This window comes from Stylophora pistillata, chromosome 2 (genome assembly GCF_964205215.1).
Source record: "Stylophora pistillata chromosome 2, jaStyPist1.2, whole genome shotgun sequence".
NCBI classification, from domain to species: Eukaryota; Metazoa; Cnidaria; class Anthozoa; order Scleractinia; family Pocilloporidae; genus Stylophora; species Stylophora pistillata.
The window spans coordinates 18,229,314-18,254,175 of NC_142520.1; the positions used below are offsets into that span (position 1 = coordinate 18,229,314).

Here is a 24,862-nt window from a genome sequence, read left to right on the forward strand (position 1 = left end):
TTGGCAACTGTAGAAGCTGATGTGGACCTGCTGTTTTCCCACCCAACCCACCCCAGGGGAGGACATCCAGCACACAGTAATCTCGTGCGTGGGAAATTAACGTCTCTTACCCCTTACCCTTTAAGAGACGGGACCTCCGGCTTTACGTCCTATCCGAGAAGACGAAACAATGTGAGTGAAGTGTCTTGCTTAAGGACTCAACGTTAAGCCCCAGCCAGGACTTGAACCCGGGCCGTTTAACCCAGAGTCCAGCGCACTGACCACTGGACTACTCAGGCCTCACAATTAATCTGTACGAAGGAAAGTAAACACCCAAACATCATTCTTTATCTAGAAGCCGGATTAAAGTTTTTAAATTTGCGGAGTTAAAGACCTGCGCATAAAAAATCCTCGCAGAATTTAGTCGCGCGAAATCTATTACTACATAGAAAATCTAAAACTCAGAAAAAAGTGATTTACATGTAATAACAACAACATTTATACAGGATAGGTATCAACAAATATACAAATTATAAACTACTCTTCCTGTAATTAATTATACAAATAAGAAAATGAAAAAAATTAAACTTGAAAATTCTGAGTGACCTGTTCACGGCATTCCCTACTTTTCCCTCATATCTTGAATCCCATTGAAACCAGTATCTATGCTGAGGTGAAAATCTTAACCACATGTTATGTCCACTGGATCACCGAGTAAAATAAGGAGTGTACCTTCCACAAACTATGCCCAGTAGATTGGCAGACTGATTATAACCATCACGGGTCTCAACATACTCCTCATCGGCACAAGGTGCTCCGGGCAGAAAAAAGGACTTATAGATGCCAATTCTTATTTTCATATATTGTCCGTACTCCCCTTGAAGGAGCTGAGTTCTATCAAAGTCTCGAATCGTATATTGGCTGGTGTAGACCTCTGTGATTATTGCAACTATTTAAAAGAACATAGTTTCATGGAGTAAAAGTGACCACACTTTGTACATTAAATAATTAACTAATGACTGTTTATCTTGTTTTCAAGCCTCTGTTTTCGTGTACGTAAACGATAATGTAAACTCTTCATAAACTCTGAGATTAGCCTCCTAGAGAAATTTTCCCTGTACTTTTCTAATGCACCTGTAATATGACAGGAATTTATTCTTCATAAATCAATGAGCAAGTCAAACTCCTACGTCAGTAATTAACAACTGTGTCTTCTGCAAGAAGCAAAGAACTGGAACGTTTTAGAGCTTGGTTTGAATCAGTTTTACAGACAATTCTCCCTTCGATGGACATATAGAGGCACGTTACCCTTACACGAGCCGTCTGAGCTGTTTTTAAGGTATCATGACAACAGCTTGCATCCATTCTACGAGCATTGAGTCCAACTGTAGGGGATAAGAAAGATACACTGTAAGTAAGGTACATTGTTTGCAGTTTCAAATGAAATGAATTGCGTAATCAGGTTATCGTAAATAATTGTAGCACTGCATTACACTAACTTCAGTTGCCGGGAATAGTTTTCACTCGCGAGTAGCGAGTGTACCATGATTGGCAAAGTGGCGGTTCGCCTTTAAAGTCATGTTACATAATTTCTTGTCAACGAACACGAGCAATAACTTGAAAAAAGAACACGAGCGCTTTTTGGGACAAAAAACAATAACAAGAGCGCTTTTTTTGACAAAAAAAAAAACCAACAAACAAACAAACAAAACGAACAAAACAAAACAAAAAGGCAAGTTAAATTATATAATCTTACCAGTATGAAAACAAACACAACTGATGTCATGAAACCCGTTTTGCAAAAATCGATAAAATTAATAATTAAGTTCACATGACCTCGATGCGAAATTAAAAGAAACCAAACAAACTGTTGTCACTTACAAAACCATAAAACTTTACAAGTGACCCCAGGGCTCTGGGTGAATCTGAAGTGATTATTCAAGAAGCTCATAGTTAGTAGAGGGGACTGGTTAGGAGACCCAGCGAACTTCAAAGGGACATGCCTTTGTCAAAGTTTATTCGAGTCACGGTCTGATGAACGTGCACAGAATCGAAACATCTACAGAGCGTTCACTGACAAATTCGAAGCATTGCAGAATACTTTCCAAGTTTCTATAGTTTTTAAGGCGTAAAAGTCATTTTTTGAGGACAGCTTACTTCATGTGATGCCAGGGGATAACTGTGCGGTGTTTGGATGCGGTTTATCCAGACGATCGAGAAGAATCAGCATATGGAAGTTGCCTACAGCAAAGGACGAAGAGTCCAGAAAATGGCGGGAAGCCTGGCTTCACGAAATAACCAAAACGCGAGAAATGGATCAGCGCTTCAGAGCACAATCAAAGTACGACAGAGTTTATACATGCGAGAAGCATTTCAAACCCAAGGATTTGCAAATATGTAAGTATAAGCGTTATCTACCTTAGTAACAGCTGAAGTAATGTTGTTTTAATATCGAAAAGTTCAGCTCGATCGCGTCCTGCGTCTTATTTGTTCATGTTCGAGTCTTCGATAGTAATCTTTGCTTCTTTTACAGTTCAATAGGCGAAAGTGACAATAAAGAAGCCTAGATTTAGTGCATTGCCTATTCTGAATATGCCTCAAAGAAGTCACGAATTGTTGACGCCGATACCGCGACCAGCAAGAACGATCATGAAAGACCTAGACGCACACATCAACACAAGTTGCTATGAAACAGTTTCCGAGTTTTGTAAGCGGGCTACATGTCTGAAATCTTTGAATGAGTGGACCTCTAAGATCTTTCCCGATAAAGCAATATTCAAGAAGAAAGTTGAGCCCTATCTTCTGCCTGAGTTCGAAGTAATTGTGGACTATAGCCTTGCTTTTACCGTGAAAGTGTTGGGATGTTACCTGGTTGAAGACCATCCACTGTAACTCAGATTTTGTCGCACCGTATGAAACGTAACTTTGTCAGCCCTGGTCAAAGAATTAAACGACTACAATTTCTGTAAAGGTGTTGATGCTTCTGAAACTACGATCAAACTGTACCACCATGTTATTCCTATAGATTCTACAAAGGAAGACGAGGGAGGACAGCAGTTTGCACACAATTTCTCTCTGAACATCAGTTTGAATTTCGCCGCAATCGCTCGGCGGAATTAGCAGTAACTCTCTTTACAGACCTTATCCGGAAGGAAGCGGACGGAGGTAAAGCTACAGGAGCGATCTTCATTTACTTATCTAAAGCGTTTGACACCATCAGCCATTCCGTTTTGTTAGAAAAACTGTCTCGCTATGGCCTACAGGATAATGAACTGAACTGGTTTACGGACTATTTATTCCTCCGAAACCAGATCGCTCAATTTAAGGGAGTATTGTCAGAACCTAACCCTGTTTTCACAGGTGTTCCCCAAGGAAGTATTCTCGGGCCGTTATTGTTTTCAGTTCAGTTTAATCATGTCCACAAGCCGCTCCGTTATTGTAAGATTATCACCTACGTAGATAACTCAGTAATTTTCGCATCCTCGAAAGACTCGGATATTATTCAACACAACCTCAGCGAAGACATCAATAGCCTCGCCTCCTGGTTTCGAGATAACGAACTTATCATTAATCTCAAAAAAGGAAAAACTGAAGTAATGCTATTCGGAACAGCAAAAAGATTAAGTGGTTTTGATGGCAAAGAACTAAACTTCTCCGTAAATGGATCTCGCATCGACACGACGAAAAATTAAAAGTACCTAGGTGTCTATCTGGACCCTACATTGAATCTTGACAAGCACTTTTACAAAACATACAAGAAATCTGCAAGAAGAGTGAATTTATTACGGCGAATCCGTTCTAACACTGACACCTTGAGCGCTGAACGAATCTACAGAGCAAGGATAATGCCCATATTCACTTATTGCGGTCAAATTACGCTTGGTTGGTCAGAGACACGAAGGTGCCAAATAAGAAACCTGGAGCAACGTAGTCACAGGATTATTCTGCAAAACTCAAAATGTCTAAACTATGAACTCCATCTACCCACAATTGAAAATTTTTTAAAGAAAAAGGCTTGTTTATTTGTTTTTGATTGCCTAAAAGGCAATGTTTGTAGTCCTTTCAAAGAATATTTTAAATTGTTAAAACACGATTTTAATACGAGGAACAGAGGGACCACCGTTGCTCTGCCGAAAGTGAGACTTGACTTTGCTCGGAAAAGTTTTTATTTTTTAGGAGCTTCAGCTTAAATTTTTTACCTTTAAAACTCAAGCAAATTAGCAGTAGGGTACCATTTAGGGAGTCTTTAGATCAATTTTTTGTTAGGACATTTAGTTAGTTGTGTAGTCATTGTTATTTTATTCTTATATTTTTATCCTTATATTATGTTATGTAGACAGGACCCCATTGATAACATTGCTTCTGCACTGAAGGGCTATCCTGTATAAATATTCGTTATTATTACTATTATTAACATTACAAGGGAAGTTGGAGATCCCATGGATGTTTGTTTTTAATATGTGGCAAAGATGACTCTGTTTGTACTGCTTGCTCTAAATACGAGACTTCACTGAAATAATTCCATGAAGGCCAAACAGAATGGACACCTGCGCATGTCAAAGCACCTGTATCCAAAACAGACCCTGAAAGAGTAAAATTGACATTGCAAAACCAGAGATTAAAATGTGCACAGCTGGAAAATGAGCTTAAAGAAATGAGGGCAGAACTACTGAAATCAAACATTGAGGTTGATGACAAATTAAATGATGACTTGACTAAACTGATCATGGATTCTTCAAGAGCCAAAATTACACCTTTTATGAACTTATCGCATTCCTGAAACTTTCTCCTCTCATCTTTGTAAAAACTAATATATTTTTTAATCGTTTCCGGGATTTTCCGAGGTTAAAATATCTTTAAAACCGACGTTTCGACCAGTTTTACTGGTCTTCCTCAGGTTGTTTAAAATGTTGTCACTATGGCGGATTGTTTATTCTTTTAGCTTGGTGACCGCACATGTTGTCAATATGGCGGATTGTTTAGTCTTTTAGCTTGGTGACCGCACATGTTGTCAATATGGCGGATTGTTTAGTCTTTTAGCTTGGTGACCGCACTTGACTTCTTGATCATTAAACGACGTTTAAACGATGTCAAATTGCGCGGGAAATGTAGTCTGAGGTCTCTCAAGTACTTCTACTTTTGCGATAATTCACTGCCTATTACAGTCTTTTTTCATGATCAAAGAATTACTTTAGTGGGGAGGAGCGTTGCGTGACGAGACTAAAAACGGCTGCGAGGGAGACTACCAGTCCCAGTCCCCTGGCACTTTGTTAAATCGAGGTTCCACTTAAGGTGTAATTAGGCTCAAATGAAAAATTGTCGAGGAAGCATGATCATTTTTTGGTCAGGTTGACCAAGGACAAGAATAAACAGAACAATATTGTAAGAGATAAACACAGATGATGTTGTCATTAGTAAACTTGGAAGAAATTAGTAAAGGAACCAATTTTTTTTAATTAATTCAGTGAGCTGTTGCAGCTGAAACATACATGCGAGTCAGTAGATTAGTTGTTTAACACATGTCAAGGTCTTTTTAACTGTTTTCCACTGCTACATCTGAAAATCATTTCTTTCAGCTGACTATACATGTATACGTCATCACCATTTTAGCAAGAGTTATTCGAGGCTTGATACTCATGACTATGTTAAGGATTTCTACAGTTTTGAAAGGAAATCAGCTAAAGAAATGATCATTGTGGAAGACACAGAAGGTGTCGTAAACATAACGCCTATAAAGTAGAATGCGAGTCGAATGGTTAAAATTATTAAGCCATGTTTCCTCGTGGAAACCAAGAAAAAGATTAGCTTTAGTATTGTGGACTCTGCTAACAACTCAATTGATTTAAAACTCAAAGAAGCTTTTTATATAAATAAGATCGAACCTGAACTTAACAAACAATTACAGCATTATAAGACTTTCCTAGCGTTTTAGTTCACACCTTTGATGTTTGGTGTCACGTTGTAATTAGTACCCGCTTTTGTATTACATCATAATGTAAATATCTTATTCATCTACTTGTCTGTTATATAATTACTCGCGTTCTGTTACTCATTGATTGAAGATGGCATAAGCATGCCGAAACATGTCTCTCAAAAAATTTATCTATCTCTTACAATAATAATAATGCTAACAATGTTAATATAACAATAATTCAAAGGGGATAGCTCGAAAGACTCATTGTTTCCAATCCCCTGGGCTCCAACATGCCTATGCTTCTTTTACCTCGCTTGTGAATTATGAATCATTGTCCTATTCTATTGCAACCCCATTTTTTGAGGCTCTTTTTTTCTTCTTCATGCGTAAAATGTATTCGGTCGTTCCGCATCCCAACATATTCCGCAACTCCGCTGATCGACCGTTCCATCGTTTCTCAGTTCCTCCCTTTCACCATTCTTTTGAAAAACTTAGCGTGTCGTATTTCGCAGCTTACTCGCTTCGCAAATTTAGCAGCTCCGTTTCGGCTTAAGGTTACGGTGCACCTTCAGGGGTGTCTCGCGTGCCAGCGAAGTAGCACGTCCGGTTCAAACTGTAGATATCTAAACCCCTATATCAAATTAAACCTTATAGGACTGGCTATCAGACTATACCAAAAAATTTGAAAAAAAGTTAATTATCGAATTTTTCACGACTTCTAAATACGAGCGTCCGAATCACCTTTTGAACGTTACATGTCAAAGCGAAGTTTTTTTTTCGCTTATTTAATGTGTTCCTCCGTTACCGGGGCCAAAGCGCTAAAAAAGCGTGTCTACGATTTGCCATATTCAGTTTCAGTGACAAGTTACAGAACATTTTTGAAATAGCATTAAAAAAAGTGTGGAGTGATCGTACAAAAATCGCTCTTGAAAAAAAAGTATCTAGAAATAAAAAAATTCCGAGACAATTTTTATTGCTTATATGTAAAACTAGCTATACTGTCAAAATTTGAGAGCAATCGAACAAATTCCCTTTGACTTGTAGCTCTTAAAAGGTGGATTTAGAGGGCAGGAAGGAACGGAATGGTATACCATTGTCAATAAACAAAGTTTCCTCAATTTCGTTGTTAACCATTCAGTTAGGACCCTAAGTAATGGGGAAAATTGGCATTTTAGAAGACGAGAGAGCAAGTAACCAAGACCCCCTTCCCAACATAGTCACACTTATCTGAATGAGAATAATTCCTTACTGAGTACGTAAAACATGCCTAATATCTCGAAATGCGTATACATGCAATGTTACAACTGTAATCTACTTGAGAGGGAACATTTCATCGAAAGGAAGCCCTAATTTAGTTTTCCTAAAAGTTCTCGGTGGCCAGATCTGATTGGTTTTAGGATTATACAGAAAACTTGTGTGTGATAACGGTATAAACGGTGCATTAATATACAAAGCCCATCCTTAGTTTTACCACTATGGTTTTACACTCGTAAAGGTATCTATGGGCAACGCGAATAATGCAATTCTCAACTTGCATGATTAGGCTGACTGGATTACTTGTCTGTAAAGATGGGGGAAGGGACGCTAATCCGAGAGTTATGGGCATTGTCTCCTTTGAATTTGATTACAGATGATCAGATATCTCGCGTAATGTCAAGAATTTTTACTAGTGCAGTTGGGTATAATTTCCTTCCGCCATCTCGTTCATATTTGGACAAGCCTTGGAACTGATCCTGTGGCAGGGTTACGAGGCTGTTTTTCTCCATGTATCTACGCGACAAATGAAATGCACGAGACGCACTGTATCACTATTGAACAGTAAAGATAATTTTAAATAATTGCTTGGGCTTAGAAACGTTCATTGTCGGGTCTGGCTAAGATCATTCGTATCAGTTTATTCACCTCATATAAACGTTCTTCTTTAAATCATTCGTACCTTGTTCTTCAGCAAACTGTTTCACTGCTCATCAAAGCTGTCCAAAACTTCATTAAAAGCATCCCTAGTCTGCTTTCGCCGAGACGAGAACATTTTGATCACACCACACTTGCACTGATTGTTCTGACCGCCGGTTACGATGGCTTAACGACGGTATATACTCACGGTGTATATCATTATAATTATTATTAAAAAATATTTTAAGAGGGAGCCCAGTTCGCCATAGCGGATTTCAATGAGGCCCTCAAAATTAGCAATGTATGAAATAAGTAATCACATAATTGATAAGTAAAAGCTCACAGTGGAAATTATGAAATTTTTAAAATATGACATGAACAGAAAATAATAAAATCGATGAGCAAGAGATGACACACTAACGCCGATGTAAACTAGCTGTGCCTAGTTAAATTTAGAACATAGCTAGCAGAGCCGCGCAATCAAATTCAATATACGTAAGCGTGCTCAAAATCCCGATAGTGCACGCTGATAGCGTCAGCAAATCGCTTCGCAAGAAAAAATCGAGGAGCCTACAAGTATTCTACATAGAGAAAAACGTTTCCAGCCGTTACTAATATTCTCCTGAATGATTCACTTAGTGAAGCACTGATCAAAGAAAAATCGATTTACGTAGGCAGTACATACAAAATGTCCCAAAACGTTTCTTCCAATCCTTGGGTTTCACCCACGTGACCAATACCTTAGCAACGATTACTATCCGCCATCTTGGTGTCCCTCGAGCGTAAACAAACCGTATCTAACGAAGAGTTCATGTGAGAAAGAAGGGATGGTTTTATGCATTGTTGTTGGCTGTTCGAGCAAAAGTGGAAAGCATAAAGACTAAGGATTTTTTCGTATAATAATTTAATAATTTTGTTATTTCTATAGCACAAAATTCATTAGATATATGATCTAATGCGCTACACCTAAGATCATTACAAATCAAGGGGAAGAACAGGAGGAACTAGAAGTTGTTGTATGGTTCGAGGCTTGCGGCTGTTGTAGATCCTCGATTTTTTGGTCGAGCTTTTCTTTGAGCTTCTTAGCCGATGAGAAATCGATGTCTTTAGCCCTCGCATACGGCACTTCATTGACATATGTCGGCAAAATCCATGAGCATTTTACTGAGTGCAAGCAAGCTTGGGGTGTCACGAAAACTCACACCCCGAAAACTCAGACCTCAGACCCCTCGAAAATTCAAGAGATAAACTCGACTCATGATCACTCCTGGTAATGCCACGTGTATTTTGACCTTTTGGGTCTTGATCCAACTGAGGCAGCAAAAACAAGGCCGCAAGTTGCACGTTTCGCAAAGTCGTCCGATAGTTGAGTATTAAAACATTTTAGAGTGACAGAAGACTTCATTTAGCTTAGATTTCCTCCATTTTTTCCGTTAAAATTGAGCTTTTCATTCACAGTTAACTGGATCAAATGCGCTCGCTCCAACACCAAAGTATTAAAATGTGGCGTGATTTTGACGAGCCGATAGGGACGTTTGTTTACTTTTTTGTATTTCGTCGCACAGATCCTTGATGTCGCCATGTTAAAATTCTTAAATATTTCGCGATAATAATGGATACAGAGACTCGGCCCACCAGTCCCAAAACGAAGAAGATTTTGCGACCCTTGGGCTAGAGTTCTTAAATGAGGCAGAAAGAGAAAAACAACGGGAAAGAAGACTCGGCATCAGCGCCGTCACGATTCGCTTCACTGAAGAATCACTCTTGATATTGTTATCCGACTTTCGCGTCGGATTTGTTGCATTATTCCACCGGTTATGTTATAAAACAATAGGTTCATGCTTTATGCTATGCACTATCGAATTATGGAGCACTTCGGAAGCTTGGAGAACACTTCGAGGGATCTGAGTTTTCGGTGACTGAGTTTTCGTGACACCCAGCGAGCTTGCCATGAATTCGAGTAGTTGCCTCTAACATAAAATAAAACACTTGCGATATGTGAGCATGACTCAGCCAGTCCAGCTTTGCATCCCCAAGCAATAGGCTGACAAAAAAGTCCCATCGTTTTCGGAAATGACCCAAATGTTCACTAAAGGATCATTCATATGCTGTGAATGCCAAACTCGTGCTCTCACGACATACTTGCCGGCGATTACTTTGCCTACCTACAACTGAGGTTACAAATCCCGACACCATTTGATTAAACGCCTCTAGACTCTTGAACGCCTTGAACTGCTTCTTGGTGTAGAAGCTGGTCTCAAGAACGAGGTAACTCAGCAAGTCCGACACTTCCACAGGAGGCAAGCATGTTGGACTGAACTTCTCGGCTGGTATGCTTGCAGGGTCAATCCCGATAACCGAGATCTTTTGCAAACATCTTTCCTTCCAACTCTCTAAGCTTTCAGCATACTCAGAGAGCACTGGGATACCTTAAGATGAATGCCAGATACTTTTATCGCTTTTTTCTTTCTGGATATTCATGTAGTTGGCGAAATAATACGGCGATAAGAGAGAGGGCTTCACTAGAGAAATCGACTAATTATTCATAAATTTGACACCCAAGGGACACCAACATGGCGGACACTAACTTCAGCAAAGCTTGTGACGTCACCTGAAACCCAAGAATACAAAGTTCACCCCCACCGATTGAAGACATAGGGCCACTTCTTGCCTTCTTGGTACCTATACTCAGCTTAACAAAGTAAATTTAGGTAAGAGCCATAATTGGGACAGAGACGGAAACGCCCAGTCAGGCCCTTGGGATATGTGAATTTCACTAAAGTTATTTAGACCCTTGCATTTATCGGAAGTTGGTTTTCCGAGAGGTCCGCAAACTTCAATCGGTGATGTCAAGAGTAATCCAAGAAAAGATGTCAGAAAAAAATGGCGTCGCGCCTGGAGGTGAGATTTATCGATGAGAGCGATTTTCTTATCCACGGGAAAGGTTTTATCTTAAAAGATGATGGCGATAGTCTATATTGAGAGGTTGATTCCACGATTTCCTTGGAGTAGAATGATTCGCTCGATGAAATATCAGACTTTGAGGAGGAACTGAGGTCCGACGCGGACAGCGATGCTGATAGCGAACTTTCAACTTCAACAAGCGCTACGCACGATAACAGCGACGACAGTGATTTCGGTGCAGGACCTTTGGCACCAAATAAAGGTGGAAGAAAGAAACCTAAAGCGAAAAGCCAACAGAGAGCGGGGAATATTAATCGTAGCGCAAAAAAGTCGAGGTAGCCGAAAGTCGTTCCCGGTACTAGTGAAGCACGACCAGTAATTCTAACAAAAACAAAAACACTAAAAAGTATCAAGCAAATCGCGGCGGGAATCAAAAAAAGAAAGCAACAAAGACGCTGACAAAAAAGGAACTAGACGAAGTTATAATGAAACTAGAGGGTAAACGTCCCATGTGCTGGAATTTCTTATTGGAACAGCTTTGTAAACAACCAGTCATGAAACATTTGAAAACCCATCCAAAGCTTATCGAGGAAATACTCGAGGCTCGCTACAACGAGCTGCGAAATCTGGTGAATCACCTGTTTTCCGTTTACATGGAACATGTATCTGCAGTTGCAGGGGAAGAAAAGAAAGACCGCAAACTTCATTTGACATTGCGCTGGATGAACACTCTAACAAGCTATTTGGAAGGTTCATGAAAAAATTCAGAGGTATGTGCTCCAGTATTTACCGACTTGGCCATTAACCATTCATCCGCTACAATTCGGGCCGTGACAGGAATTGTGCACTCTCTTGTTTGCGACTTCGCCCAGTCCGAATCGTACAATCTTGCTAAGCCTCTGGACTAGGTTCAGCAGAGCATTTTACCAGAGGATGATGTTACTTTGTACAGAATGTCAGGGGCAGCTCTCTGTCAAATGATTAAACTAAGAAAAGATATCCTGTCAGAAAAGAAAGGCAAGAGAATGGTCACTTCGCAAAGCAGGATTAACATGGAGCTTTAACTGGATATTTTGGAGAAACTTAAAGAATCTGACAAAAACAGTCTTTCTCAGGCTCTAAAACTGCTTGATGAGGGTAATTTGACTTTTGTGAAGAAGGATTTTCTTAACTTTGTTAGGGATGCTGATTTGACAATCACAGAATACGTGAATGAGAGGAAACTAAACAAGCACAAAACAATTTTTTGGAAGTAGTTCACTTTAATGTGTCTAATGATGAGCAATAGTTAAAATCTCTCAAATGGTCAATAGGAAAAAGTGGAGCATTAACTACAACTTATCCTTTTTCTGTAATTAATAAGATATACCGTGATATACTTCACAAACTATGTAACACAAGAACAAAAGAGTTCTTCAGAGGAAAATTTGAGAAGGAGTTGGCCAAAATCTGGTAAAGTTGTTGAAGCTGGTCAGTCACTGAGAGACAACCTAAAGACATTTAGTATTACTAAAAAAAGGTAGACTCTATTAATTTTCATGTAAGATGTATGGAACTCGGAGACATTATGTAATCACACAGGTCAGGACAAAACATATTTTAAGGTTAGAGAAATTTTGAGGGCTAAAGAAAACAAACTTATACGGGAAGCCTGGCCCTAATTTCTAACCCCAAAAACATTTACGCTCTTTACTTCAGTTTTTAAGGTAAGTATCTCTAGTAGAACTTAATTTTCTTTCAGTCAGTTCAGTTATGTGATGCTCCCGATCTGCATGTGTGATCTACATTGAAAAATTCCCTTCTTTAACACCTGTCACATTCTACCCAGCCACCAGGGGCTACAATTTGCCTGTATGAGCTTTGGCATACCTGTGAAAAAATTCTCTTTTTGCAAGCCAAGTCATACAGCAAAAATGTAATTGCTTGCAGGGCAAGCAATACATGACCCTTAAAAACTCTTATATGTTAAGTTTAATGTACTGTTATCCCCATTCACTAAAGTCAAAGAACTTGGATTAACTTTTATGGCAAAAGGCCTACGTGCAATCATAAGAAACAAATGTAAGAGTGCGCAGGCCTAGATTTTCATTGAATAATTTTTGCATCTCCCCTGAGTACCAATTTACAATATCACGACAGCTACCCTGTCCATGGGGTACATAGCCTACCATGACTCCACGCTGGCCATGGGAATGGGAATCTACAATTGCAATGGCTTCTGTCTCCCAAATTAGAACTGCCACAGTGCGGAGGCTAGAGGTCATAACAGCCACTTGCTTCTGTTGCCGGCTTGCCCTTGCTTGCAAAGTGGTGATCAGAGGTGAAAAATCTCCTGATTGCAAATCAAACCCAATGGCTTGATCATAACTTGAAATATGAAAATCATCTCCACAGCTCTCCACAGCATCTTCTATGTCAAGATTTCTAGCCTCTCCATCAAACAGCAGATCATGCAGAACATTTCCTTCAAACATTGCCTGAGCCATTACTTCAAACCACTGACTAGGTAGGGTGCTTGCAGTTAACTCTGGCAGACCATGTTTGCCAAACTGAAAGCCAAACAGCGAGGCAATCAGGGTACATGCATTACTTCCTTGACGGCCACCAACAGTTGACTGGCTAAGGTTACCAGAAAGAGAAAACTGCTTTTAAACCAGTGACGCCAAAAGGATCGTACACCAGACGAACTGAGTAAGTTGAAATAAGGTGAAATAAGGACCAATAACATGAAACTTTGACGATTAATCTCTCCACAAAAATTGAAGGATATATAAGATTTTCTGTAGATCATAATCCCCTCCAACACTCATATACACATCATGTTGCCAAGGCAATTCCTCTGGACTCATAGCATAGCCCCTAATGGTCCCATTCATTGAATTCCAAACAATCTTTGACTGCACCTGTGTTTCAAGTAAAGTAAATGCTTCCAGGTAAAATAAACTAAATTAATTATTGCAACATTTTTGAAGTAACTGTTAAATTGTTTGCACTAAAGATGATTGCACTAAAGCAATGACTTAATTTTTTGTTCTGTCCTGTGTTTAACTTTTGCCAATTTGGACATCCAGAAATTCATAGTTTTAATTTTCCACACTTACTTAGCTGACCTTTACAAGTGTAAAGATTATCTACTGTATAAAATGTTTCTTTAAATAAAGCCTGATATAATTATAAGAAAGAACGAAAGAAAAAGACCCAGAAATACATGAACCAGCAGCTATATTTGTTGATTTATTTATTTTTATATTGAGACTTTATTATGGTTGCTTTTACTGGCCTTTGTCTCATCAAAAACCAGGACAATGCCCAATGGTCTTTTCTTTCCTGTATCAACCTGTATTTTGGTGAAATTTTCATATTCTTGCCTTTGATGAGCAATGTAGTCTTCATGGATCCAAGGCCCATCAGCATTTTTGCTAATGATACGTTGAAGATATTTGGTGCACGGTACTTGCTGGATGCCTAGGTCTCGAACAGCACGAAATGCTACTGGACTTCTGGCATAGATAGCAAGAGCTATTAAATAAAAGAAGTGAAACTACACAAAATCATTTATGTACAGTACATTAAATTGTATAAAACAAAAATTATATGGTCTCCTTGTCCCTTTTACATGTAAATCAAGAAATAGACCAAGAGTTTTTTTCTGTGTTATGACACATTGTCAAGCAATTTTTTTTGGTTGTTGTTCTGATATTTGGACTATTGTATACAGGGCAACCCTATACTAGTAAATTCATGCCTTTGATGCATGTTTCTGGCAAAAATTTCTCTGGAAAAGCATATGAAAATTAATTAAATAAAAAACTTATCAACTCTTATCGTAGCAGACGACCACTTATTACTTTGTCTTCCAGTTTCTAGAAGAAAGAGAAAGAACTGACTCGATGGGGACTGACATAAACAGAAAAAAATTATTTATGCACATGGCCGACTTGTAAATAACCGGATAGCGAACGAATATTATTTTCTTAAAATCGAAAAAGAACACTCTCCTTTAGACAGATACATTTATTTATTGCCAGTCTTCATTCATCGTACATAGTCTATATAGATATAGTTAAGGCAAAAGGAAACGCAGCGAGCTCTTATGAGCGTTTGTTAAGGTTCTGACCAATGATTTCAATTTAAAAGGGTGGCATAATGAGTATCACTTTACTTGTTACTTAACTGGTATCAAAGAGTATTTTTCACTGATTGTACATTTGTACATGTGCGTTCATTTGTCTTACAAACTACCTGCTTTACTACCACACTTTGTTTTTAAAATAGTATGAAAGAAATACGACTCTTTGAGTATCATACCGTAACTCTGGTGAAATATGGTAATAAATGATGTTTACTTTGTGTTTTTGAAAAAAAGGAAACTGAAACTTCTCGACTTACCATTCTTGGCCTGGTCCTTGAAAAATGATTCCTTCTCCATCTGCCACATTTCACGGATAACCGCTCTAGTACCGGGCTTGTGATTGTCAGCCTCTTCCACTACTTTCGCTAAACGTTCTTGTCCTTCATTGCACTATTCAATTGTCTGAACTAGTTTCACCAGCTCGCTATTCTGTTGTTGGTTGACTGTCTCAGATGTTTTACTGATCATTCGCTCCGCAATTCTTATCAAATTCTTTCGCTCTTTTCGAACGTTCTCATGCCTCAATATTTGGCTTCCGGGCTCAAGCAGGACAATCTAACTTTGGACGACGCCTGCTGTCTTTCATTGCGCTCTTCTTCTAGCAAGCTCGTTCTTCTGTCACGAACAACAAGCATTTGTCTCCTCGCAAGTCTACACTCGCTGCATATGTCGCACATTTCGTCGGCCAAATCCAGCTTCCTCGGTTTGTGCCACAACTTGCACTTTCTAGCACTGATGTGTCTCCAAGGCCAAAGCTCTTCTTTCACGTTTGATGGTTGAATGCGAATATCCGCGAAGATAGCATCGTAGTCTGAAATTCTAGGGCAAATAACAAAACCTGAATGTGGTCGAAGAACCTCAATCACTCGCTCCACAGACAATCGATCGTTCAAGTCAACTTGACCCTCGTCGACAGTTTTATGTATGAATACCTGTAATTTGTAATGCCCTGATGGACACAAAAGTAATCTTACTGGATGGTACGTGCCAAGTTTTTCACTGAAGGTCCTCTCCTTGCGAGGATAGACGCTGAGAGCTGCACTTTGGTGATGGCCGGATATCGCTTCCATTTCACAGTGCAGCGAAGCGTCAAGTTGATAGACCTCTTCCTCCAGCTTTTTTAATATCTGCACTTCTTTGGAGGTCCTGAGTTCCCGAAGATACTGCTCTTGGGATAATTCCTTGGCTTTCTTCTGTTTCTTTTCAAGAAGACCTCTTAAAGCTTTAAACGCGAGACGCGGACTTCTTCTCACGGCTTTCCCGCCGAAGGAAACAGAATTGGAGTCTTCTGCGGAAGAAAAAACCTCGCTTATCTTGCGCTTACGAGTAGGACCGCTTTCTGCAACTTCTTTTTGTGGAACGCACTCACCAGGCCCTTCAAGAGACTCATCCGGTATATTTATGCCGAAATCCAGACGCCTGTAAATCGCGGTCGAATACAAGGTCATGTTGAATATTCAACAGTCGCCATTACAATGTATATTATAAATATAGGGGCTGGCGCGCCTCAATTAAGATGTGCGGACGTCCCAGGAATTAGACCTCCGTTTAATTGTAACTCTAGAAATAACTTTAGTGAAATTCACATATCCCGGCCACGCCCTCAGATTCGCTCTCTGTCCCAATTATTGGCTCTTGATTTAGAGAAAGATAAACCTGAAGTCAAAGTAATGTTTTCGAAAACAAAACATTATACCAATCATCCCACTTCACCAAGAAGCAAACTGAAATCTCTGGAACGCCGATTGAATGGTGGAGAAATACAATGAACTGACTAGAAAAAGTGGGCCTTTAGTGTTTCACATGGAATATTAAAATTTTTTCTGCGAAAGACTGTTGATGTCATTACGGTGGTTCTTCATGTTGCTTTGGGAACCAGCTCCTGTGAAACTACAAAGGAAACTGTTAATGTTTCGTAAGGTGGTACTGAATTGAATATTAATTTTTATCTTTTCTTTTGGAGGAAATTAAAAGACAGATATTTTGAAAATATCAAAATACGAGAAAGTGGTGGACTGCTTTCTCTTCTCTTTTTCACCAAATTTTTATTGCCGGGTTGGGAAAAAAATAGGCACAAAATAAGAAGGATTTTAATCGGTTGGTTAGTCTGTGGTAATGAGATGCAGGTTCAGTTACACCAAACTTTATCGCCACACTGTTTGTGTATTTTTCCACAATAACCCAAAAGGGAAGCTTAAATTTAATAATTTCTTATTACAGCCAAGCGATAAGTAAGGATATCTAATAAAAGCTAAGGAAATGTTCAAAGTTATTACCTTTCTGAAGTTGTTAGAGTCCGTGAAAGATTTGTCCGGATTTGAAGCGTAAGTTTTGTTTTCAAAGCCTTGAAAACCATAACAATGAAAATATCCTTACCGCTTAGTAATGCGTTTGAATGATTTATTGAACATTGTCTATGGTTCTGAAAAGATTAAGACTCCCGCAAGACCGGGCAATATTACTGTTGTCGGTTAACAGTCAGAAGCGATGAAACCAAGAAAGGAAATCAACATAAACTTAAGATCTTAAATGCTCGGAAAATATCTTTATCCTTCAATGCTCAAATGAAAGCGTAAGGAGCAATATAATTGTTATAAATTTGAACCGCAGTACAGACAAGCATCAGTGAACTGAGGCGACAAACTGCTAGCTAACTAAAGATAATTCAACTACGCACGGAAAGATAATAGGGAGATTTTTTATATCCGGGTTGATGGTTTGGTCAATTAAGTGACAGCTTGAGGATAGTCTTTATCACAACACTGAATGGTATTATAAATCGAATTGTTTTGCAACACATCTCTGATTCGTTTGAATAACTGAACTTTACACTTTCTCTTGAGACTTTAATTTCATGCCAAACGCTGATACATTAAATTAAGAGAGAAAAGTTTACATCCTTAAGCTGAAGTTAATTTCATAGCGTCATTAGAGACAATATTTTCTATGGAGTCAATCATTAGCATTGTTGAGATAACGTGATTTCAACTGTGCGTTTCCGTTTGATAAGCTAATTCAAGAAATCATTGTTTTAGAATTAAGGACAGGTTTCAATTACTGGGTAAAAGAATAGCACATAGAATCGTATTTTTCATAAACGCATGTGAGAAACTGGCGAATACGATAACCTATAGTCAGTACTGTTTAGATATCTTAAACCGGCGTTGTAGGTAATCATTCGATGTTTGCCTACTGGGCAGAATTAAGTTATCTCTGTTGGATCGTACTCATTTACGAGCTCAAAGGAGGCTTATATTGTTGAAAAGACGTGACTGGTACTCCTCAGAGACATGTAAGAAAGTAAAACGCTGCAAAAGGAAATTGGCAAGAGACTAGGAATGGTGTTGCAGAGGAAGAAATCATTTCACCATGAGTCAGAGTTGGCACCTCATAATGAAAAACACCTTCTGTCCCATTCTGAACTACCAGACTGGCCTTGCGGAAATTAATTTCATCCAGTTTCCACAGACCACCTGTGCCATGTTTTACTGCATGCTTTAAGAGTATCTATAAACTTCACAGTGAAACGGGTAATATTTGGACTCATTTGATTGGTTTTATCGTGTTTGTGTGTAATACATCGTACATGCTTGTGCGATCCGTCACTGTCGCTACTCCAATCCCTGGAGACTGGCACGAAATACTTGTCTTTAGCTGCTTCTTTGTCGGTGCAATCTTGTGTTTGGGAGTTTCCTGGATTTTTCACACTGTTTACTGCCATTCCGGCAAAGACGGTCCTCAAGATCATTTTTCGAAGGTAAGGTTGCCTGTATTTCTGTAGCTTAAAGTGCTACTGAAACGAAATTTTCGTATCTGAAATATTTGCTCTAACCTGTAGTTTTGAATATGCTGATCATCATGAGATAATTTGCTTTGGCCAAAAAGAAGCGAAAGATATATTTTTTAACCGTTCAAATCAAAAATTTTACACAAAACCATGTCCGGGCCCTGGTACCGAGCGAAATGGATTGATGACGTCACTGGTTGTGTTCAGTCCGATAGCGTGGTTTATTTCACTCACTGTTTGTTTGTATTCGGGGGCGAAGGAGATAGCAGACATTGAAGTTTTGTCAAGTGAATCTTCTTCTGAACGAAGCGAAGTTGTCTCCAGTAGCGAGGAGGAAGATGGTGGCGTAAAATAGGGTTGACAGGCCTACACGACTCCCAAGCATGTGTTTAGAGTAGCCTATTCAAAGTCTAGCCCTCACGATTATGTCTTTGAGCGACCGCCCTCTTTTGTAAGGTACGAGCGGCGGATTTTTGTATAGTTCGCTCAGTAGTGGTTGTGTTTCTATTAAATGCCAGTTTTTCATGAGAATTTGCTGAGTACGCACATCAGGGATTGCGTCTTTTTCGAATCGTTCGCCTTTGTAGATGTACAGCTATTTTTTTTACTGTCTCGATCGTTAAGTTGTCTGGATTGCTTTCAGCTTGCGCCACGCGCGCTGATTCGATCGTACTACAGTTCTTAGTGTTCAGTGTTCCAGCCGTTTTGGCTCGTTTTCTTTTCTTTATTTCGGTATTAAAACGACCCATTTCACGTTCATAGAAGCACATGATCGCCTTTACTGTTTCTTGCTCCGCGTTGTTGAGGATTTGCGTTATCTCATTTTTTAAATCCTCGTCTGCTCTTATTTTGGCCCTCGCCCCATATTGTAGGGATTCTGGGCATGTTCTGCTAGGCATTTGGTACAGAAGGATTTGTTCGTTATCCTCAGACTTGCCGAGTAGATCATCTTCAGTGGCGGTGTCTTATGAGGCTTCCATGTTTTCTTCATTCTCTGAATGGCATTGCTTTGGCCCGGGGCGTTTAGTAGCCCATCTGCCGTTATAATGTCTTTCGAAATTTTCTGTTGATGGTCAGGCAAGACCGCGGTTTCGATCCTAATCTTGTGGATCTCGTCAGTTGCCGATTAACTAAATAGACTGGTAGAGATTCGTTCTCGGTATCAGTCGGGAATTTTGCTTCCTATCCAGGCGAACCCCTCGCAGATAGCCAAGATGCCGATGTGGCCGCCGATGAATAAGACGAGGATGGCATTTTGCCCGAAATCCTCTTTTTCGGCCTCCCAACATGCAAGCCACACTCCATGCTTTTACCCTTCTTTCACAGAAGTACACTTCCAGTGACGTCACACGGCTGTTTTGGCCGCGCCAAGATGGCCGCCAATTTTGATCTCAGCCGGTCAACTTCGAAGGCTTAAAAATGTACTTTCCGGTATGCGTTGGCCCAAAAAAAGTACACAGCGTTTGCAAATAACGTTCAAACTCTATTATATTGCAAAAATCTCGGATATGAAAATTACGTTTCAGTAGCACTTTAACATGTCATATTTTTCCACGCTGAGGAATGGCGTAGTCACTCGGAGGCTTGAACTGGGTTCATTCGTAAATTTTGTCTTAATGGAGTCTCGATTATATCCGCGCTTCTTAAATAAAAAGAATGTTAAAGGAAATGAGCGAAAAAAAAAAAGCCAGCGTGCAATAAAGTTAATATTTGGATATATCAACAAAGTTGAAATGGTAAATTGGCCACCGTAATGATTACAAAAGCTGACGTTTCGAGCGTTAGCCCTTCGTCGGAGCGAAGGGCTAACGACGAAGGGCTAACGCTCGAAACGTCAGCTTTTGTAATCATTACGGTGGCCAATTTACCATTTCAACTTTGTTGATATATCCAAATTATTTCGTTACTCCCACCGACGCAGCCCCAAACAGTTTCTTTCGAAACTATCAGCCTTTATGCAATAAAGTTAGTCACACAATTGTTACATTATTCATCCGCTCATTCGGTTCGGTCAGTTAGTCCGTCAATCTCCGTCTGACAGCAGTTAGTCAGTCATTCAATCAGTTAACGAATCGGTCAAATAAAATCTCCTTTTCATTCGGTCGGTGAGTCAGTCAGTAATATAGTCAGTCAGTCAGTCAGTCAATTAGTCAGTCAGTCAGTCAGTCAGTCAACCAGCGGTCAATCAATCAGTCAGTCAATCAATCAGTCAGTCAGTCAGTCAGTAAGCCAGTCAGTCAGTCCTAAAGTCAGTCAGCCCTTCAGTCAGTCAGCAAGTCATACTATCGTTTACTCAGCTTTTCAGCCAGGTGATCATTTAGCAGGCTACATAGTCAACCGGCTGTTTCACAGGTCTACAAATCAGTTGTTAGTTAGTTACCCTGTCCAGCTAGTGCACCATTTCCTTCCTTAGTTTCTACGAGAAAGTCTAAGATGATGTACTCACGAAATTACATACATACATACATACATACATACATACATACATACATTTTATTAAACACATCCCCTTCTGGGGCTTTTCAGTCAACAATTACATAATTTACATACTTGGTACTATACATACAAAACTAACTAATAACCCGATATATACAATATAAGTTACTTATAACTTAAAAATAGAATGCTTATTTAAATAAAGAGTCATTCAAGAGTTACCTTTTCAAAGCTCTCTTAAAAGAAGCTGGTTTTTCATATAGTTTCAATCTTGAGTCAAGTTTACTCCAGATGGCTACACTTCTATGATTAAAGATCCTCTGAACCGTTGTAGTTTTAAAAAGAGGAATGTTAAGTTGTTGAAAGTTCCTAGTTATACGCCCAGATACGCTGCCTCTTGTTACAAGCTCGGATGTTAAATATTCAAGCGATTGGTTCATTATACATTTAAATGATAAGTTAACATCACGATAGTACAGGATTGTTTTTACCGGTAGCCAGCGTAGATTCCTTAATGTGGAAGAAATGCGATCATACTTCTTTACATTGCAAATAATTCGGGCGGCAAAATTTTGAACATATTGTAGCTTATGAACATTACAAGCTGATATGGACAACCATACTGACGAACAGTAGTACATCTTACTAAAAGCAACTGCGTTAATTATAGTTTCAAGCAGATCTTTGATAAAAGCGAATCTAATGCGGCTTAGTTGGGATACTTTCGAGGATGAGGCAGTCGCAGAGATATGATTATCAAAGGATAGTGTGGGATCGAAACTGACACCAAGGTCTCTGACTGTTGTGAGCTGGGATGATTTCCTTTCCAAGCAGGGACAATTTAAAGTCTGGCACTTCAAGAGACATTCTTCGACTGCCAAAGACCATCAGTTTAGTCTTCTCAGGATTAAGCATTAAGCAGTTGTCGAAACACCAATCGCGTATCCGTTGCAGAGCAGAGTTCACTCTTTCTATAGCTTGAATAGAATCATTCGCAATAAAGGATAATAGAAGCTTTTTGTCATCCACATAGCATTCAGTTAGAAAACAATGACTAATTCACATAATCAACTCAGCTGACAAAATCAAATCTTGTAATACCTCCTGCCAACGCAGCGCCACAGCTTCTTTAGAAACCGTTACTCCTCTAGTTTATATTCAGTTTCAGAGCCACCAGATCTTCCATTTGCTTGTCCTGGCCGCAGCGTTTGTTTATTTGTAAGGAATTTGTCAAATGGCACGGTACAGATTTGAAAAGGGACCTTCATGCGAAAGTTGAACTTTGTCAGAATCATTCTTTCCATTCAGAAGTGCACATATCTTGCTATGAGAGGACACGTATGAGTACTAGAGTGCCTTGTTGTCGAGAACACGTACGAGTGCTAGGGTGCCTTGTTGTTTGAAGAGGAGGTCTGGGTCATAGTCGTAGAACGTCGCCTACAGGTCTCTCCAAACCGTCTTCACGCTCAGCGAGCGCAAATACATTTTGACCTCATTTAAGAGCAAATCAATGGAAAAGCGTTTGAGTGAAAAGTTCCAGTAACTATTAACATCAGGGAAGACACTGCACAACTCAGTTTGAAGTGATGCGTGCGAAAGAACAGCTTGAATAGAGAGTCGAGTTCAATTTTTGCATTTAAGTATTATTAATATAGTGTAAAGAGGATACAAAGGTGATTTTGTATAACGCCACTATGGGGGCGTTACGCTTGCGCATTTCTCATGCGCAGGATCCTGAAGACTTTCGCGCTTGTATATATCTTCTTTTCCAATTGCTGGATTTCTCTGCAAAACTGATTTTACAATCGCCTAAGATACGTAGGGTAACATGTTGAGGTTGCTCTGGCTATTTATAGAGTATTATTCATTCCTTTTTCGACGATTTGCGACAATTTCACATTGAATTCTTATTATGATAAAATAATCAAGCTAAGCTTTATTTTGAGCGAGTCTGTAGATCCTCGTAACGTTTTTGTCTTTTAACTGGTCACTGTGGAAGTGGAACACATATGAAGCATGTCTATTTGATATCAATTTTATTGAATCTGTTTACATTGCTATTTAGAACTATACTTTTTAAGGTGAAGAATGTCTTTCTTCACATTTAGTTTACTTTTCATCCACCTATACGCACACACCGGAATAAGAGAATGACAAGTTAAGTGTAACTCACGGTAAATCAAGGACGGCGGAGCCGAAGCGATGGGGCTCCGACTGTAACTTCCCCAATAACATGCAAAAATATGGTAAATTCTCGGGAAAATTGCCCCCATATCTCTATGCTGCGTCCAATTGCACTTGTTCAAGACTTTCTGCAGATGAGAAATAAAAATTTTTTTGCATTGTTGTCCGTGTATGTACAACGTTGTGGTAGAAATGCAATGTTTTAGTGTAGTGCATTGGTTTCTTGCGCACGGACGCAAAATGTATTCGTTTTGGTACATTTCGTTCTGGACACATGTTGGGTGTGTGTGTAGTTTGGCCCTCTATGAACTACTTATCGCTTGATCTCTTTTGATAACTTCCTAAAAAGTAAACCGCGATCTGTACACGAATTATTTCAATAATATTTTGCTTTCCTTATTGGTATGATGTGATTTTTAATAAAAGATTAATTGCAAGATGTTTGCGAAGAGGTGTAGGGTGGAGGAAAGACCCAGAATGCTAGGGCATGACTTGGTGCCCATGGTTCTCCCATGGGTATAGGGGAATCCTTGTTTACAATATTTGCCTCATTAGCATAAGCAATTCAGTTTCTGATGGAGCTAAAAATAAATCAGTTCTGAATATCGAAAGGTCAAAGTACGATTAACTCGGCCAATGAATACGAGCCTGATGCATTGAATATTTTCTGTGCAACACGGGTTTAAAAACTCAAAATTTTACATAGAATGTAAGAGCTCATTAGCGCTTTTGCCACCCAGAAATTTTGCAGTTTTTGATGGACTATTTCTCCTAGAATATTACACCCAAAGAGCTAAAAATTTCACCATGTCCTAAGCTTTTCTAGCTCTTTAGCTGCCTGAAGTCAATTTATATCGAACATGCTTCTTTTTTTAGGCAAAGCCGTATGCAAATGAGCAGAAATGTCGACAATGACGTCAGCATGAATCCGCTATACAGAAGTCTCGCGTAAGGTTTCTCCTGTGGCAATCATGTGGCTGTAAGGAATTTTTGCTCCGTCTTCCGTGTTCATGCATAAATCCTTGTCATCTTTAGCAAGCGCAGTAGTCCTGATTCTGATCGTTATTTGAAGAGGTGTGCTTGTAATATTCCGTCAAAAGAGGGAATTTTTGGGAAAAAAATTATCACCATATAAAAGAAATCGGCTAAATTCAAGTAAATAAACCATGCCGTAACACCTAAACCATTGAGGTTTTTCCACACATCAAAGAAGGCAATCTCCTAGTGCTTCTGGGATCGTTTGCGCGTCAGTCTAAATGGCGCCTGATCATGAAGGTACACGCTGTTATGGCTAGATACTGATAATCTCGGCTATTACAGCTCTTAAGTATCTTCTGACACCTCACGTTTTGAAGCTGCTTTGCGTCGAAAGCAGCGAGTGGGATAGCATGTCTACGAAGTATTACCAAAAGAACGTGAAACGTACACGAGGGGTTACTTGGCGCTTCGCTCGCTTGTTGGGAACAATTCAGCTTGTGTTGATGCGGGAAGCAGACAGCTTACGATCACAAGTAAGGCTCCTAACATGTATTATAACCACACTTCAAGTAAAATACGCAGTAATGGTAAAGTGTTGATTTCTAAAGATATATGCCTCTTGACATTGCAGCAAAAAGTGCCAAAGATCGATCAA

The 24,862-nt window shown here is 39.4% G+C and overlaps 1 protein-coding gene and 1 pseudogene across 1 annotated transcript; one reads left to right on the plus strand and one right to left on the minus strand.

Annotated features, from left to right (window-relative positions):
- LOC148737511 (uncharacterized) overlaps nucleotides 1–24,862 on the plus strand; it is a 182,314-nt pseudogene that overhangs the window by 102,412 nt on the left and 55,040 nt on the right.
- Nucleotides 11,864–13,844, minus strand: LOC148737525 (uncharacterized). The gene has a single exon (XM_088751097.1). It carries the CDS (start codon nucleotides 13,174–13,176, stop codon nucleotides 12,727–12,729), a length of 450 nt encoding a protein of 149 aa, XP_088607223.1. The 5' UTR covers nucleotides 13,177–13,844; the 3' UTR covers nucleotides 11,864–12,726.

Bases quoted from the DNA above. Each gene is read 5' to 3' on its own strand.
- LOC148737525 (XM_088751097.1), bottom strand. From the start codon at position 13,176: ATGGCTCAGGCAATGTTTGAAGGAAATGTTCTGCATGATCTGCTGTTT.